Raw genomic sequence first — 18,027 nt, forward strand, 5'->3', positions numbered from 1 at the left:
TTATTTGCAAATACCAATTTACAAGTTACAAATATGAAATTTGCATTTGTGGCTATCTGAACACATTTGCAAATTAATGATTATTTGTAGATCACCCTGTGTGCATTTACAAATATTAATGAGACAATTTTAACTCCATAGTTTTCTGAAGTTAAATCATTGGAAATGTTTTGTTGTTGTTGTTTGTTACCTCAAAATTTCTGATTACTGTTAAACACTTGAACACTTGTAATTAAAATAGCTAAATAAATCAACAAATAGTTCTTTAGAAACCTTTCATCTGTAAATTAAAACCACCTGTTATTTCAAATTAGATAATTTCTTGTTTAATATAAGGAACCTTGGACATTTATTTTTAGAGAAATAAAATAACATGGAAACTTGTACATTTTTTTAAGTCTGGTAGATTATTTATATCTCATTTCAACCAGAAAAACAAACACTGAATAAACACAATACAAATACAAATAATTTAATGACTGCAGTGTGATTGTAAAGTAGGATTTCTCTGTGATATAAATCTCATGATGAATTTTTTATATATAGTCATTTAAACTTGTAATTTCGATAAAAAAAAATGTAATTGCCTTTAATGTTATCAGGACAGAGTCATTTCTAAAATATGAATTTGAGCACAATAAGTGGAGAGCTTCTACCTGTGCAAATGTCTTTGGACTTTGATTCGTGGACATTTTTAATGATCCGTTCATTTATTGTTAAAATATAAAATGAAACAGCTTTTTAAAAAATAATAAAATAGTTGCTGTTCAAAGAGCCTTTTATTTATAAGCAGGTGATGTTGATCTTCTGCAGCTTTGAACTCTGGTGGTGTTGCTGAAAAGCAGATGTTTTCTTAAAAAACGCCCGAAAAAATAAGTTATTTAAAGTTGAGCTTTTGTGGTGTCTAAAAAAAAGCTGTAGCTTTATTTGGTAAAAATAAATGTCTGAACCATTTAGAAATTAAAGCGTTCACTCAGATCAATTGTGCTAAAAAGCTAAGCTAACGTTAGCCGATCATTAAACCTTCACAGCAGTGCAGAAACGTCACGTTTTATTTTTATATTATTCTCACCTCGATAAAGCTGCAGAACTAACCTCCGTTGGGCAAACTGGGTTTTCGCATATTTCCAAAAAGTGGGAGATTTCGCACTGAGTGGGTTTGCTCCATCACCCCTGGCCGGCTGCCTGCCTCGCTCTGCCAAGGAATGCAGGTCGGCCTGCTGTCGCGGTTCGACCGATATCCTACCAAATCGTCGGTCCTCCCACCGTCACACTGAAAAGTAGCTGAAAAAAAGCTTCTCCCACCAGGGTAATGGTAGAATCGTTCTACTACTGCTGTTTTTAAAGCTTTTTTGTGGTTCAGGGCAGGCGACCCGGCGATCGCTGAACTTTTTTCAGGTTGTGTAATCAGCCAGAGTGTGACGAAGCCGCAATCTCTGCCCCCTTTCCGCTTCCGAAGAGACGCGTCTGACGTCACACGCGTTGGAACGCATCCATCTAAGGCAAGCCAACAGTGCCACAATTACTCCACTTTCAGCAATATCGGCCTGGCGCTAGGGGGCGTGCGTCACGCTGAAGCTTGCAGTGTTCCATTAACATCCGAGGGGGCAAGGTTGATGACGTGAGGGGGCGTCGGCCCCAAACGCCCCCTTGTGGCGCCGGGTGTGGTCATAACACAACAAATCAATCAGTCGCTCTGTCTGGTGTCATAACATCCGATAGTTTAGTGGCTCCGTGCGGCGTCATAACAACGAATCAATCAGTTGCTTCGTGAGGAGTCATAACATCAAGCCTGGTTCACATGGCAAGATAATTAAGCCGATATCGGACCAAATCTTCCCCTTCCGACAATCTTAAGGATGCCCTGACAATCGTTATGATGCTAAATATAATCTTATCAGATATTCCTGCTGTGTGTGGTTTGTAAAAGTGCTCTGATCTGCTCAGAAGGACGTGAGGAGCTAAATGTGATATGCAGCCAATCAGAAAGTGAGGTGTCTGACCTGGGAATGTTCGTGTGTGAAATCTGTTTGTGTGTGTTGTTTTTACCGTGTGGCTGACAACCATACACTGTACAACTAAACCTGTCAGATCTATGATTTTTTTTTTTTTTTTTTTTTATCTCCACGTGTGTGATCTCTTAGGAAATTTACAGATGGCAGTGTTCTATGTATTTTGATGCCGGTTATATCACGTGGCCTGACTTTTCGGCTTTGAGAAGCAACCTGGGCTTCTTCTGGCATTTTTTTCTTTTCTATGACCAGTTCTCCTTTGCCTGTAGAGGATAGAGCAGTTTCTTCTAGAACTAGCTCTTCTCTGTTTGTATGGGATAGAATTACACATCTACTACAAAAAGCTACATCTGCAAAAATGTTAGCCGTCTAAAAATTATCCGACCAAAACTTATTAGAAGATAATTGGTCCACTGATGGTTTTCAAAGTTATCTGAAAAGCGAATCCAATAATGAAAACATTATCTTCGATAGTTAGCGGAACTGTGCCAACCACTGGGTAGAAGAGTGGAGGAAAGTGCGCGGTGGTGGACTATGTCCTGTGCTGGACAAGAGACTATAAAGTGGTGGCAGGGGGGAACAGGATGTTGTTTTGCCTGATGACTTTGGAGGTGAAAAAGAGGAAGTGAGTTGGAGGTGAACCAAGGATGAGATGATAGAAGCTTAAGGTGGAAGACTCATATGAAATTCAGGGAGGTGGGGAGACGGGCATGGGATGGAGGTGAAGTTGGAGAACTGGACGGGACAACTACTGCAAAAGTGGTGAGGAAGAGAGATAGGAAGAGACTACAGTGAGGAAAATAAGTATTTGAACACCCTCCGGTTTTGCAAGTTCTCCCACTTAGAAATCATGGAGGGGTCTGAAATTTTCATCTTAGGTGCATGTCCACTGTGAGAGACATCATCTAAAAAAAAAAAATAAAAAAAAAAAATCTGGAAATCACAATGTATGATTTTTTTAATAATTTATTTGTATGTTACTGCTGCAAATAAGTATTTGAACACCTACCAACCAGAAAGAATTCTGCCTCTCACAGACCTGTTAATTTTTCTTTAAGAAGCCCTCTTATTCTGCACTCTTTACCTGTATTAATTGCATCTGTTTGAACTTGTTACCTGTATAAAAGACACCTGTTCACACAATCACACTCCAACCTGTCCACCATAGTCAATCAATCAATCAATCAATTTTTTTATATAGCGCCAAATCACAACAAACAGTTGCCCCAAGGCGCTTTATATTGTAAGGCAAGGCCATACAATAATTATGTAAAACCCCAACAGTCAAAACGACCCCCTGTGAGCAAGCACTTGGCTACAGTGGGAAGGAAAAACTCCCTTTTAACAGGAAGAAACCTCCAGCAGAACCAAGCTCAGGGAGGGGCAGTCTTCTGCTGGGACTGGTTGGGGCTGAGGGAGAGAACCAGGAAAAAGACATGCTGTGGAGGGGAGCAGAGATCGATCACTAATGATTAAATGCAGAGTGGTGCATACAGAGCAAAAAGAGAAAGAAACAGTGCATCATGGGAACCCCCCAGCAGTCTACGTCTATAGCAGCATAACTAAGGGATGGTTTAGGGTCACCTGATCCAGCCCTAACTATAAGCTTTAGCAAAAAGGAAAGTTTTAAGCCTAATCTTAAAAGTAGAGAGGGTGTCTGTCTCCCTGATCTGAATTGGGAGCTGGTTCCACAGGAGAGGAGCCTGAAAGCTGAAGGCTCTGCCTCCCATTCTACTCTTACAAACCCTAGGAACTACAAGTAAGCCTGCAGTCTGAGAGCGAAGCGCTCTATTGGGGTGATATGGTACTACGAGGTCCCTAAGATAATATGGGACCTGATTATTCAAAACCTTATAAGTAAGAAGAAGAATTTTAAATTCTATTCTAGAATTAACAGGAAGCCAATGAAGAGAGGCCAATATGGGTGAGATATGCTCTCTCCTTCTAGTCCCCGTCAGTACTCTAGCTGCAGCATTTTGAATTAACTGAAGGCTTTTTAGGGAACTTTTAGGACAACCTGATAATAATGAATTACAATAGTCCAGCCTAGAGGAAATAAATGCATGAATTAGTTTTTCAGCATCACTCTGAGACAAGACCTTTCTGATTTTAGAGATATTGCGTAAATGCAAAAAAGCAGTCCTACATATTTGTTTAATATGCGCTTTGAATGACATATCCTGATCAAAAATGACTCCAAGATTTCTCACAGTATTACTAGAGGTCAGGGTAATGCCATCCAGAGTAAGGATCTGGTTAGACCCCATGTTTCTAAGATTTGTGGGGCCAAGTACAATAACTTCAGATTTATCTGAGTTTAAAAGCAGGAAATTAGAGGTCATCCATGTCTTTATGTCTGTAAGACAATCCTGCAGTTTAGCTAATTGGTGTGTGTCCTCTGGCTTCATGGATAGATAAAGCTGGGTATCATCTGCGTAACAATGAAAATTTAAGCAATACCGTCTAATAATACTGCCTAAGGGAAGCATGTATAAAGTGAATAAAATTGGTCCTAGCACAGAACCTTGTGGAACTCCATAATTAACTTTAGTCTGTGAAGAAGATTCCCCATTTACATGAACAAATTGTAATCTATTAGACAAATATGATTCAAACCACCGCAGCGCAGTGCCTTTAATACCTATGGCATGCTCTAATCTCTGTAATAAAATTTTATGGTCAACAGTATCAAAAGCAGCACTGAGGTCTAACAGAACAAGCCCAGAGATGAGTCCACTGTCCGAGGCCCTAAGAAGATCATTTGTAACCTTCACTAATGCTGTTTCTGTACTATGATGAATTCTAAAACCTGACTGAAACTCTTCAAATAGACCATTCCTCTGCAGATGATCAGTTAGCTGTTTTACAACTACCCTTTCAAGAATTTTTGAGAGAAAAGGAAGGTTGGAGATTGGCCTATAATTAGCTAAGATAGCTGGGTCAAGTGATGGCTTTTTAAGTAATGGTTTAATTACTGCCACCTTAAAAGCCTGTGGTACATAGCCAACTAACAAAGATAGATTGATCATATTTAAGATCGAAGCATTAAATAATGGTAGGGCTTCCTTGAGCTGCCTGGTAGGAATGGGGTCTAATAAACATGTTGATGGTTTGGATGAAGTAACTAATGAAAATAACTCAGACAGAACAATCGGAGAGAAAGAGTCTAACCAAATACCAGCATCACTGAAAGCAGCCAAAGATAACGATACGTCTTTGGTTATGAGTAATTTTTTCTCTAATAGTTAAAATTTTGTTAGCAAAGAAAGTCATGAAGTCATTACTAGTTAAAGTTAATGGAATATTCAGCTCAATAGAGCTCTGACTCTTTGTCAGCCTGGCTACAGTGCTGAAAAGAAACCTGGGGTTGTTCTTATTTTCTTCAATTAGTGATGAGTAGAAAGATGTCCTAGCTTTACGGAGGGCTTTTTTATAGAGCAACAGACTCTTTTTCCAGGCTAAGTGAAGATCTTCTAAATTAGTGAGACGCCATTTCCTCTCCAACTTACGGGTTATCTGCTTTAAGCTACGAGTTTGTGAGTTATACCACGGAGTCAGACACTTCTGATTTAAAGCTCTCTTTTTCAGAGGAGCTACAGCATCCAAAGTTGTCTTCAATGAGGATGTAAAACTATTGACGAGATACTCTATCTCCCTTACAGAGTTTAGGTAGCTACTCTGCACTGTGTTGGTATATGGCATTAGAGAACATAAAGAAGGAATCATATCCTTAAACCTAGTTACAGCGCTTTCTGAAAGACTTCTAGTGTAATGAAACTTATTCCCCACTGCTGGGTAGTCCATCAGAGTAAATGTAAATGTTATTAAGAAATGATCAGACAGAAGGGAGTTTTCAGGGAATACTGTTAAGTCTTCTATTTCCATACCATAAGTCAGAACAAGATCTAAGATATGATTAAAGTGGTGGGTGGACTCATTTACTTTTTGAGCAAAGCCAATAGAGTCTAATAATAGATTAAATGCAGTGTTGAGGCTGTCATTCTCAGCATCTGTGTGGATGTTAAAATCGCCCACTATAATTATCTTATCTGAGCTAAGCACTAAGTCAGACAGAAGGTCTGAAAATTCACAGAGAAACTCGCAGTAACGACCAGGTGGACGATAGATAATAACAAATAAAACTGGTTTTTGGGACTTCCAATTTGGATGGACAAGACTAAGAGACAAGCTTTCAAATGAATTAAAGCTCTGTCTGGGTTTTTGATTAATTAATAAGCTGGAATGGAAGATTGCTGCTAAATCTCCGCCCCGGCCTGTGCTACGAGCATTCTGACAGTTAGTGTGACTCAGGAGTGTTGACTCATTTAAACTAACATATTCATCCTGCTGTAACAAGGTTTCTGTTAGGCAGAATAAATCAATATGTTGATCAATTATTATATCATTTAACAACAGGGACTTAGAAGAGAGAGACCTAATGTTTAATAGACCACATTTAACTGTTTTAGTCTGTGGTGCAGTTGAAGGTGCTATATTATTTTTTCTTTTTGAATTTTTATGCTTAAATAGATTTTTGCTGGTTATTGGTGGTCTGGGAGCAGGCACTGTCTCTACGGGGATGGGGTAATGAGGGGATGGCAGGGGGAGAGAAGCTGCAGAGAGGTGTGTAAGACTACAACTCTGCTTCCTGGTCCCAACCCTGGATAGTCACAGTTTGGAGGATTTAAGAAAATTGGCCAGATTTCTAGAAATGAGAGCTGCTCCATCCAAAGTGGGATGGCTGCCGTCTCTCCTAACAAGACCAGGTTTTCCCCAGAAGCTTTGCCAAATATCTATGAAGCCCACCTCATTTTTTGGACACCACTCAGACAGCCAGCAATTCAAGGAGAACATGCGGCTAAACATGTCACTCCCGGTCCGATTGGGGAGGGGCCCAGAGAAAACTACAGAGTCCGACATTGTTTTTGCAAAGTTACACACCGATTTAATGTTAATTTTAGTGACCTCCGATTGGCGTAACCGAGTGTCATTACTGCCGACGTGAATTACAATCTTACCAAATTTACGCTTAGCCTTAGCCAGCAGTCTCAAATTTCCTTCAATGTCGCCTGCTCTGGCCCCCGGAAGACAATTGACTATGGTTGCTGGTGTCGCTAACTTCACATTTCTCAAAACAGAGTTGCCAATAACCAGAGTTTGATCCTCAGCGGGTGTGTCGTCGAGTGGGGAAAAATGGTTAGAAATGTGAACGAGTTGGCGGTGTACACGGGGCTTCTGTTTAGGGCTACGCTTCCTCCTCACAGTCACCCAGTCAGCCTGCTTTCCCGACTGCTCGGGATCTGCCAGGGGGGAACTAACGGCGGCTAAGCTACCTTGGTCCGCACCGACTACAGGGGCCTGGCTAGCTGTAGAATTTTCCACGGTGCGGAGCCGAGTCTCCAATTCGCCCAGCCTGGCCTCCAAAGCTACGAATAAGCTACACTTATTACAAGTACCGTTACTGCTAAAGGAGGCCGAGGAATAACTAAACATTTCACACCCAGAGCAGAAAAGTGCGGGAGAGACAGGAGAAGCCGCCATGCTAAATCGGCTAAGAGCTAGTAGCTACGCTAACCTAGCGGATTCCTAAAAACACGCAAAGTGAATAATGTGTAAATAATTTAGAGGTGATTCAGCAGAAGGAGTGCTTTAGTTAAGGCACGTAAAGATTACACTGGGAAACAAATCGTAATCTAGATAACTAGATCAATCTAACTGCGCAGATTAAACAGCTAACAGATACAGAAAAACACCGCTGTGCTCCGGAACAGGAAGTGAGTCAAGACCAAAGAGTTGTCTAAGGACACCAGGGACAAAACTGTAGACCTGCACAAGGCTGGGATGGACTACAGGACAACAGGCAAGCAGCTTGGTAGAAGACAACAACTGTTATGATTATTTATTAGAAAGTGGAAGAAACACAAGATGACTGTCAGTCTCCCTCTGGCTGGATTCCATACAAGATCTCACTTTGTGGGGTAAGGATGATTCTGAGACAGCTCAGAACTACACAGGGAGACCTGGTCAATGACCTGAAGAGAGCTGGGACCACAGTCAGAAAGATTACATTAGTAACACATGATGCTGTCATGGTTTATAATCCTGCAGGGCAGCAAGGTCCCCCTGCTCAAGCCAGCACATGTCCAGGCCCGTTTGAGGTTCACCAGTGACCATCTGGATGACCCAGAGGAGGCATGGGAGAAGGTCATGTGGTCAGATGAGACCAGAATAGAGCTTTTTGGAATCAACTCCACTTACCATGTTTAGAGGATGAGAACAACCCCAAGAAAACCATCCCAACCGTGAAGCATGGGGGTGAAAACATCATACTCTGGGGTTGCTCTTCTGCAAAGGGGACAGGACGACTGCACCGTATTGACAGGAGGATGGATGGGTTCATGTATTGTGAGATTTTGGCAAACAACCTCCTTCCCTCAGTAAGAGCATTGAAGATGGGTCATGACTGGGTCTTCCAACATGACAATGACCCCAAACACACAGCCAGGGCAACTAAGGAGGGGCTCTATAAGAAGCATTTCAAGGTCCTGGAGTGGCCTGGCCAGTCTCCAGACCTGAACTCAATAAAAAAATCTTTGGAGGGAGCTGAAACTCCAAACCTGAAAGATCTAGAGAAAATCTGTATGGGGGAGTGGACCAAAATCCCTGCTGCAGTGTGTGCAAACCTGGTGAAAAACTACAGGAAACGTTTGACCTCTGTAATTGCAAACAAAGGCTACTCTACCAAATATTAACATTGATTTTCACAGGTGTTCAAATACTTATTTGCAGCAGTAACATACAAATAAATTATAAAAAAAAAATCATACATTGTGATTTCCGGATTTTTTTTTTTAGATTATGTCTCTCACAGTGTATATGCACCTAAGATGAATATTTCAGACCCCTCCATGATTTCTAAGTGAGAGAACTTGCAAAATTGCAGGGTGTTCAAATACTTATTTTCCTCACTGTATCTGGACAGAGGAAGGAAGACGAGGAGACTTGATGGTGGAATGAAGAAGTGCCAATGCAATATCACACAGTACCCTTGATTGGAGTAAGTGGGTATAGAAAATGATTGAATGAATGAATATCTCACAGTTGTGTCTGTCACCTGCTGGATAGTTAGTGGATGCTGGATAAATGATCAAAGTTACGAACAGCTGGACAGCTCGTATGCTTGTTCCTGCAGTCCATCCAACGTATGAACTACCAGATGTGGAAGAAGCTTTCTGCGCTCTGCCAGGCTAAAATATACAACAGTATAGCGAAAGTAAAGCCAGAATTAAAGAATGGAAACAATGTGTGCCTAAGGATGGTGCCAGAACTTTTCATCTGTACTGCAAATTAGTGATGGCAAACTTGAAACACTTTTCCAGAATGTTTTCAAACCTTTGCATCCCCTTTGCTTTGAAACATTGCTCTAGAGTCCATATCAACAGAAAGACATTGCCAGCTGCACTAAATGGGGCCTGAACACATTACAAACTGTTTTGATTTGCTCCCACTGGTAGTAAAGCATAATAAAGCACAGTTGAATTAACTAGTGTAACGGTGGCCAGCAGGAGGCGCTGTGCAGTGAAGTAAACCTGACTCCACGCCACAGCGGACCCTTGGGCTGTGGTTCTAATCCCTGCCTCCCATGGTGTTGACTAAGTTATAGCCCACAGAGGAGCAGCAGCTCAGGTTATACTAGGATTGTTTTTCAGTTTAATCTTTAAAGGTACTCAGTCACTTCCCACAATGTGTTTTTTTTTTTTTTCTCCTGCTAACCATTCATTTTGGCTGAATGAAAACACTCAACAGTTAAAATGAATGTGTGGTAATATTGCACATGAATGATCAAGTAATATTGTACATGAGTGATTCAAATATTATTGCACATGACAGACAGAATATTGTTACTTTAATGATCTGAGTGGTCTACTAGGAACAGTGCTGGTTGTGGAGTCTGACAGCAGCAGGAAGGGTGGACCCGTGGTATTGCTCCTTCAGGCACTTTGGGTGGAGCAGCCTGTCGCTGAAGGAGCTTTTTAGTCCAGTCAGGGAGTCATGCATGGGGTGGGAGGTGTTCTCCAGTAGTGATGACAGCTTAGCCGTCATCCTCCTTTCTCCCACCCCCTGCTCTGAGTACAGGGGACTTCCCAGGACAGAGCTGGCCTTCCTAATCACTTTGTCGAGTCTCCACCTCTCAGCACTTGTGAAACTGCTACTCCAGCAGACCACTACGTAAAAAATGGCTGATGCCACCACAGAGTCAAAGAAGGTCCTCAGGAGTTGCCCCTGCACTCCAAAAGACCTGAGTCACCTCAGCAGGTACAGTCTGCTCTGACCTTTCCTATAAAGTGCAGTAGTGTTGCTTGACCACTCTAATTTGTTGTTTAGGTGAACACCCAGGCACTTGTAAGACTCCATTATCTCAATGTCCATTCCCTGGATCTTTCCTAGTGTTGGTAGAGAGCGTCTGTGCATAGAGAAATCTACCACCAGCTCTTTGGTTTTCCCAGCATTGATCTGGAGGTGGTTCCGCTGACACTTGGGTCACCACTCTGTACTCTCTGTCATCCTCATCAGTGATGAGGCCGACGATTGCAGAATCATCAGAGAATGTTTGCAGATTATAGTAGACAGAGTTTTACATGAAGTCTGAGGTGTAGAGGGTGAAGAGAAAAGGAGCCAAGACGGTTCCTTGCGGGGCCACCGTGTGACATCAGTGTCCCACTTCAAATTCACACTCATCAACTCTCTGCTGTGTGTGTGTGTGTGTGTGTGTGTTTTCTATAGTTATCTGGCAGCATTTATTGATGTGAACGTGAGGTCATCCTGTTCTGGTTTTGACCGGCGTGGTTTAGTCCCTCTGTCGTCATGTGGTTTAGTCCCTCTCAGTCGTCACGTGGTGTAGTCCCTCTCTGTTGCCACGTGGTGAGGTCCCTCTCTGTCGTCAAGTGGTGTGGTCCCTCTCTGTCGTCACGTGGTGTGGTCCCTCTCTGTCGTCACGTGGTTTAGTCCCTCTGTCGTCACGTGGTGTAGTCCCTCTGTCGTCACGTGGTGTAGTCCTCTCTGTCGTCACGTGGTGTAGTCCTCTCTGTCATCACGTGGTGTAGTCCCTCTCTGTCGTCACGCGGTGTAGTCCCTGTCCGTCGTCACGCGGTTTAGTCCCTGTCCGTCGTCACGCGGTTTAGTCCCTCTCTGTCGTCACGCGGTGTAGTCCCTGTCCGTCGTCACGCGGTTTGGACCCTCCCTGCCGTCACGCGGTGTAGTCCCTGTCCGTCGTCACGCGGTTTAGTCCCTGTCCATCGTCACGCGGTTTGGACCCTCTCTGCCGTCACGCGGTTTGGTCCCTCTCAGTCGCCTCTCTGCCGTCACGCGGTTTGGATCCTCTCTGCTACCTCTCTGCCGTCACGCGGTTTGGATCCTCTCTGCCGTCACGTGGTTTGGTCCCTCTCTGCCGTCACGCGGTTTGGTCCCTCTCTGCCGTCACGCGGTTTGGACCCTCTCTGCCGTCACGCGGTTTGGACCCTCTCAGTCGCCTCTCAGTCATCATACAGTTTGGACCCGCTTTGCCGTCACGCGGTTTGGTCCCTCTCTGCCGTCACACGGTTTGGTCCCTCTCTGCCGTCACACGGTTTGGTCCCTCTCTGCCGTCACACGGTTTGGTCCCTCTCTGCCGTCACACGGTTTGGTCCCTCTGTGCCGTCACGTGGTTTGGTCCCTCTCAATCGCCTCTCTGCTGTCACACGGTTTGGTCCCTCTCTGCCGTCGCACGGTTTGGTCCCTCTCTGCCGTCACGCGGTTTGGACCCTCTGCCGTCACGCGGTTTGGACCCTCTCAGTCGCCTCTCAGTCATCAATCAATCAATCAATCAACTTGTTTCTTATATAGCGCCAAATCACAACAAACAGTTGCCCCAAGGCGCTCCACATTGCAAGGCAAGGCCATACAACAATCATGAAAAACCCCAACGGTCAAAACGACCCCCTATGAGCAAGCACTTGGCCACAGTGGGAAGGAAAAACTCCCTTTTAACAGGAAGAAACCTCCAGCAGAACCAGGCTCAGGGAGGGGCAGTCTTCTGCTGAGACTGGTTGGGGCTGAGGGAAAGAACCAGGAAAAAGAGATCGATCACTAATGATTAAATGCAGAGTGATGCATACGGAGCAAAAAGAGAAAGAAACAGTGCATCATGGGAACCCCCCCACAGTCTACGTCTAAAGCAACATAACCAAGGGATGGTCCAGGGTCACCCGATCCAGCCCTAACTATAAGCCTTAGCGAAAAGGAAAGTTTTAAGCCTAATCTTAAAAGTAGAGAGGGTATCTGTTTCCCTGATCTGAATTGGGAGCTGGTTCCACAGGAGAGGAGCCTGAAAGCTGAAGGCTCTGCCTCCCATTCTACTCTTACAAACCCTAGGAACTACAAGTAAGCCCGCAGTCTGAGAGCGAAGCGCTCTAATGGGGTAATATGGTACTACGAGGTCCCTAAGATAAGATGGGACCTGATTATTCAAAACCTTATAAGTAAGAAGAAGAATTTTAAATTCTATTCTAGCATTAACAGGAAGCCAATGAAGGGAGGCCAACACGGGTGAGATATGCTCTCTCCTGCTAGTCCCCGTCAGTACTCTAGCTGCAGCATTCTGAACCAACTGAAGGCTTTTTAGGGAACTTTTAGGACAACCTGATAATAATGAATTACAATAGTCCAGCCTAGAGGAAATAAATGCATGAATTAGTTTTTCAGCATCACTCTGAGACAAGACCTTTCTGATTTTAGAGATATTGCGTAAATGCAAAAAGGCAGTCCTACATATTTGTTTAATATGCGCTTTGAATGACATATCCTGATCAAAAATAACTCCAAGATTTCTCACAGTATTACCAGAGATCAGGGAAATGCCATCCAGAGTAACGATCTGGTTAGACACCATGCTTCTAAGATTTGTGGGGCCAAGTACAATAACTTCAGTTTTATCTGAGTTTAAAAGCAGGAAATTAGAGGTCATCCATGTCTTTATGTCTGTAAGACAATCCTGCAGTTTAGCTAATTGGTGTGTATCCTCTGGCTTCATGGATAGATAAAGCTGGGTATCATCTGCGTAACAATGAAAATTTAAGCAATACCGTCTAATAATACTGCCCAAGGGAAGCATGTATAAAGTGAATAAAATTGGTCCTAGCACAGAACCTTGTGGAACTCCATAATTAACTTTAGTCTGTGAAGAAGATTCCCCATTTACATGAACAAACTGTAATCTATTAGACAAATATGATTCAAACCACCGCAGCGCAATGCCTTTAATACCTATGACATGCTCTAATCTCTGTAATAAAATTTTATGGTCAACAGTATCAAAAGCAGCACTGAGGTCCAACAGAACAAGCACAGAGATAAGTCCACTGTCCGAAGCCATAAGAAGATCATTTGTAACCTTCACTAATGCTGTTTCTGTACTATGATGAATTCTAAAACCTGACTGAAACTCTTCAAATAGACCATTCCTCTGCAGGTGATCAGTTAGCTGTTTTACAACTACCCTCTCAAGAATCTTTGAGAGAAAAGGAAGGTTGGAGATTGGCCTATAATTAGCTAAGATAGCTGGGTCAAGTGATGGCTTTTTAAGTAATGGTTTAATTACTGCCACCTTAAAGGCCTGTGGTACATAACCAACTAACAAAGATAGATTGATCATATTTAAGATTGAAGCATTAAATAATGGTAGGACTTCCTTGAGCAGCCTGGCAGGAATGGGGTCTAATAAGCATGTTGATGGTTTGGATGAAGTAACTAATGAAAATAACTCAGACAGAACAATCGGAGAGAAAGAGTCTAACCAAATACCGGCATCACTGAAAGCAGCCAAAGATAACGATACATCTTTGGGATGGTTATGAGTAATTTTTTCTCTAATAGTCAAAATTTTGTTAGCAAAGAAAGTCATGAAGTCATTACTAGTTAAAGTTAATGGAATACTCAGCTCAATAGAGCTCTGACTCTTTGTCAGCCTGGCTACAGTGCTGAAAAGAAACCTGGGGTTGTTCTTATTTTCTTCAATTAGTGATGAGTAGAAAGATGTCCTAGCTTCACGAAGGGCTTTCTTATAGAGCAACAAACTCTTTTTCCAGGCTAAGTGAAGATCTTCTAAATTAGTGAGACGCCATTTCCTCTCCAACTTACGGGTTATCTGCTTTAAGCTACGAGTTTGTGAGTTATACCACGGAGTCAGACACTTCTGATTTAAAGCTCTCTTTTTCAGAGGAGCTACAGCATCCAAAGTTGTCTTCAATAAGGATGTAAAACTATTGACAAGATACTCTAACTCCCTTACAGAGTCATCATACAGTTTGGACCCGCTTTGCCGTCACGCGGTTTGGTCCCTCTCTGCCGTCACACGGTTTGGTCCCTCTCTGCCGTCGCACGGTTTGGTCCCTCTCTGCCGTCACACGGTTTGGTCCCTCTGTGCCGTCACGTGGTTTGGTCCCTCTCAATCGCCTCTCTGCCGTCACGTGGTTTGGTCCCTCTCAATCGCCTCTCTGCCGTCATGCGGTTTGGTCCCTCTCAGTCATCATGTGTTGTCTTCACCGTGTAAATAAATCGTGATGGTTTTTCAGCATCAGATCAGGTTTGTTTATTAAAATAAAGGCCTTTTAATACATCCTTGTGCAGCTCATATTTTTGGAGTGCCTGGACTGCATCTGTTTTTGTGATCTGGTATCCCTTTTTCCAAGAGCACCCTCAATATTTTTCTGCTTTATTGAGATAACCAGAGCAACCAGTCTTTTCCTGTTTTACACAGGTTTGTTTATTGTAAACAGAAAATTAATTTCTTTTCCCCAAATATTTTGAGTGCTTGGATAACATTCACGGGGTCAGAGGTCAATGTGAAAGGCATGTGAATGTTATTTTGGCCTTTTAAAGGCTGTGCTCGTATGATGCTGGAGCATTAGCTCGTCCTTGATCCCTGGAATGTTTGTGTTTTCTCCCATTGTAAAAGTGTCAGATGGGATTTGTTACATTATGAGCTTTTTACCCTGTGTGTTACTGTGTGAGCGGAGTATTGTAATCACTCTTGTGTGTGTGTGTGTGTGTGTGTGTGTGTGCAAAATAACTAAAGAATGGCTGTGTGGTTTTTAACTAAACTTTTTGGGAATATTACTTGATGCATGTTTCCAGATGGTTACCTTTTGAAACAGATCAGTCAAAAGTCGAGGTCAAAATATAGCACAAAAACACATAACCACACTTACCATAATAACTCCACTACCAATGTGTCCAAAGATTTGATCAAAACTCTGATTGATCAGTAAGTTATTTGTGATCAATTGGCATGTGTGACTTCATGAAGAAGCCACAATGTAGTTCCAATATGAAGTCATATGTAGTTAAAAATATTAATAATTGCTGTTAATCCCGCAGATTGATATGTGGCCAGAATGCAGCTTTCTGTTGCTGTGTGTGTGTGTGTGTGTGTGTGTGTACTGCCACCACACTGATTTTATTTTCAGCTTGCCGTAAACGTGATCCTCACAGTGGCAGTAATGCAGATTTTAAACGTCCTTTAGCGCCGCGGCTTTGTGAAGGTCATCACTGTATCAACTGAAAGACAAAACCAATCCTCACTTTTTTCAGCTCACATTTCCAAAATGGTTTTGGGGATTTGGACTCTAAATTTAGCCGGTGTAAAGTCTGGCCTCTGAAACAAACCAGGTTATAAACGGCTCATTGGAATTAACGAATGGAAACTCTAAAACTTTGGGGTGTATGCGTCCGTACTGTGAAGACACTGACCCTCTCCCGTATTCTGTCCATTTGATTTTCCTGAAAGTCTGCCGGTTCAGATTCCCGCTTGGATCCCAGGGGTTACCTATCTACCGGATCAGACTCCTCAGTGGAGCTGCTCTCGGCTCTGAGTCCAGAGGAGCGAGAACTGCTCGGGGTGATCACTGCCAGGGGTTACCCCCTCCACACGGCCATTATCGCCCTGCAGAAGATGGGCCGACAAACCCCGGAACAGGTGAGTCCATCACACGTGAGCCTTCTGACTTTTGTTTTGTCGCCACCCTTGCAAGAAGAACAGACACCAAGTGGCTCCACGTGCTGAAAGGTTCAACATGTCCAAAGGATCTGAGCCATTTAAAAATGTGCCCACACCCACCCGCTCCCAAATACACCCTGCCAAAATAAAAGCCAAATCAGCAAAAGTCATATTAATGTGGCCCCAGGGTCACTGTTGTTGTTTTATATCTGAAACCAATCGTCTTACACACATTTGACATATTAAAACCTAAATGATTTGATGAAGTTAACTAGCAGCGTAGATCATTAGCTCCACCAGTGAAGTTGTAAGATCACCACAGTCTGGCTGCTAGTTTGCTAGCAGGACTACACAAAAACAAATGAACCAGTGGCCTGGGACACAGGCTGAGAAGGCCCCATTAAATTATGGTCTGGATCTTCAGTTTGATCCTTCGTACTGGACTTTGAACCTGATTAATTGGATCCTGTAATCAGTATCAAAGGCCAAACACCCAGGATCAAAGATCTGGATGTTAATGGTCAGAATCAGTGCTCACTGATCAGGATCAAAGCTTAGAAATCAGAATTAAAGGTCAGTGCTCACAATCAAAGATCACCACCAAACCTCAGCAATCAAGATTAAATGTCAGCAATCAGGATGTCAAAGATCAGAATCACTGATCAGCAATCCACATTAATGCTCAGTCCTCCCTATCAATAGTCAGGATCAAAATCATTGATCAGGATAAAACTTTAGCAGTCAGAATTAAAGGGCACAATAAGTGATCAGGATCAATGTTCAGCAGTCAGCATTAATGGTGCTCACCATCGTCACGTGATCGTAAATAAGGATCAATTGATCAGGATCAAACTTCAGCTGTCAGGATCAAAGGTAGGTAATCAGGCAGTCAAAGTGCCCTTTGACTGCCTGAATCAGTGTTCTGGATCAATGTTCAGCAATCAGCATTAATGTTGCCTACCATCAACAGTCAGGATCAAAGGTCATTGATCAGCATCAAAGATTGCATTCAGCGTCCCAGTTAAGCTGTCAGGATCAAAAACCAAACCCCAGAACAAGTGAGGTCAGTGATCATGGCCAAAGTTAAATGAAGATCAAGGTGAAAGCTCAGTAATCAGTATCAAAGAACCTAAAAAAGAACCTAACAAAAAGGTTTAGGCGTTGATAAGTGTTGCTTCTGCCTGCGCCTTTTGGGCACTATGTACATTGTTTTCTTTCTTTTAACTACTTTGTCTTTGAGTTTTGTTTGTTTGTGTACAAGTGATTTTTGCATATGTGTGCCTAATGTTGCTGAATCCTTTTGGTCGTTTTGCAGATCTTGAGTTACCTGGTGGCGTGTGAACATCTGTGCCAGCGGGGTTATGATGTGGTTCAAGTAGAAGAGGCTCTGGAGATGTTCCAAAACTCTGAAACAAAGGTACTGGATGGGTGTGTGTGTGTGTGTGTGTGTGTGTGTGTGTGTGTGTGTGAGTATATCTATGGAACCGTTTCAGAAATGAGCTTCATGTAATGAACTTGTTTTCTTCTCCAGGCAGAGGAGTTTCTTCATCTCGTCAGCCAGTTCAACGAGATGGGCTTCCAGCAGAACACCATCAAAGAAGTTCTGCTGGTCCACGGAAACCACCGTGAACGGGCTCTGGAGGAACTGATGATGCGTGCAGCGTAACAGAGATACACGTCCATGCAAACTGCACTAAATAACAACTTTTACATTAAGGCCCCATGTTTAGAGTGTTAATGTCCCAGATAACATGTTCATAGTGTCATCATGCTCACGTCTGTCTGTCTGTCTACCTCGGTAACAACATGGTGTCGACACTTCATACTTGCACCACAGGTGCACTCGATTGTAGATGATCTGATTAGATTTTGGTTCAGTTCTGTGTATAAGTGTGTGTGTTTGTGTGTGTATTACTGGGGATGAATTGATCTTGCTTTTGGGCTCAAAAACACATTCCTCCTTCCTGCGTGATATGTTTTGCT

At 42.9% G+C, this 18,027-nt stretch overlaps 1 protein-coding gene across 1 annotated transcript in view; it reads left to right on the forward strand.

Moving 5' to 3' along the window:
- ubap1lb (ubiquitin associated protein 1-like b) overlaps window positions 1-17,774 on the forward strand; it is a 44,933-nt gene extending 27,159 nt beyond the window's left edge. Inside the window, exons 3-5 of the mRNA XM_034162607.1 lie at window positions 15,835-16,023; window positions 17,360-17,461; window positions 17,576-17,774. Of these exons, the coding sequence (XP_034018498.1) occupies window positions 15,835-16,023; window positions 17,360-17,461; window positions 17,576-17,710 (426 nt within the window). The 3' untranslated portion in view covers window positions 17,711-17,774. The remainder of the gene's footprint in view (window positions 1-15,834; window positions 16,024-17,359; window positions 17,462-17,575) is intronic.
- The last annotated feature ends 253 nt before the right edge of the window (window positions 17,775-18,027 follow it).

The sequence above is a fragment of the Thalassophryne amazonica genome, chromosome 2 (genome assembly GCF_902500255.1).
Source record: "Thalassophryne amazonica chromosome 2, fThaAma1.1, whole genome shotgun sequence".
In the NCBI taxonomy this organism is placed as follows: domain Eukaryota; kingdom Metazoa; phylum Chordata; class Actinopteri; order Batrachoidiformes; family Batrachoididae; genus Thalassophryne; species Thalassophryne amazonica.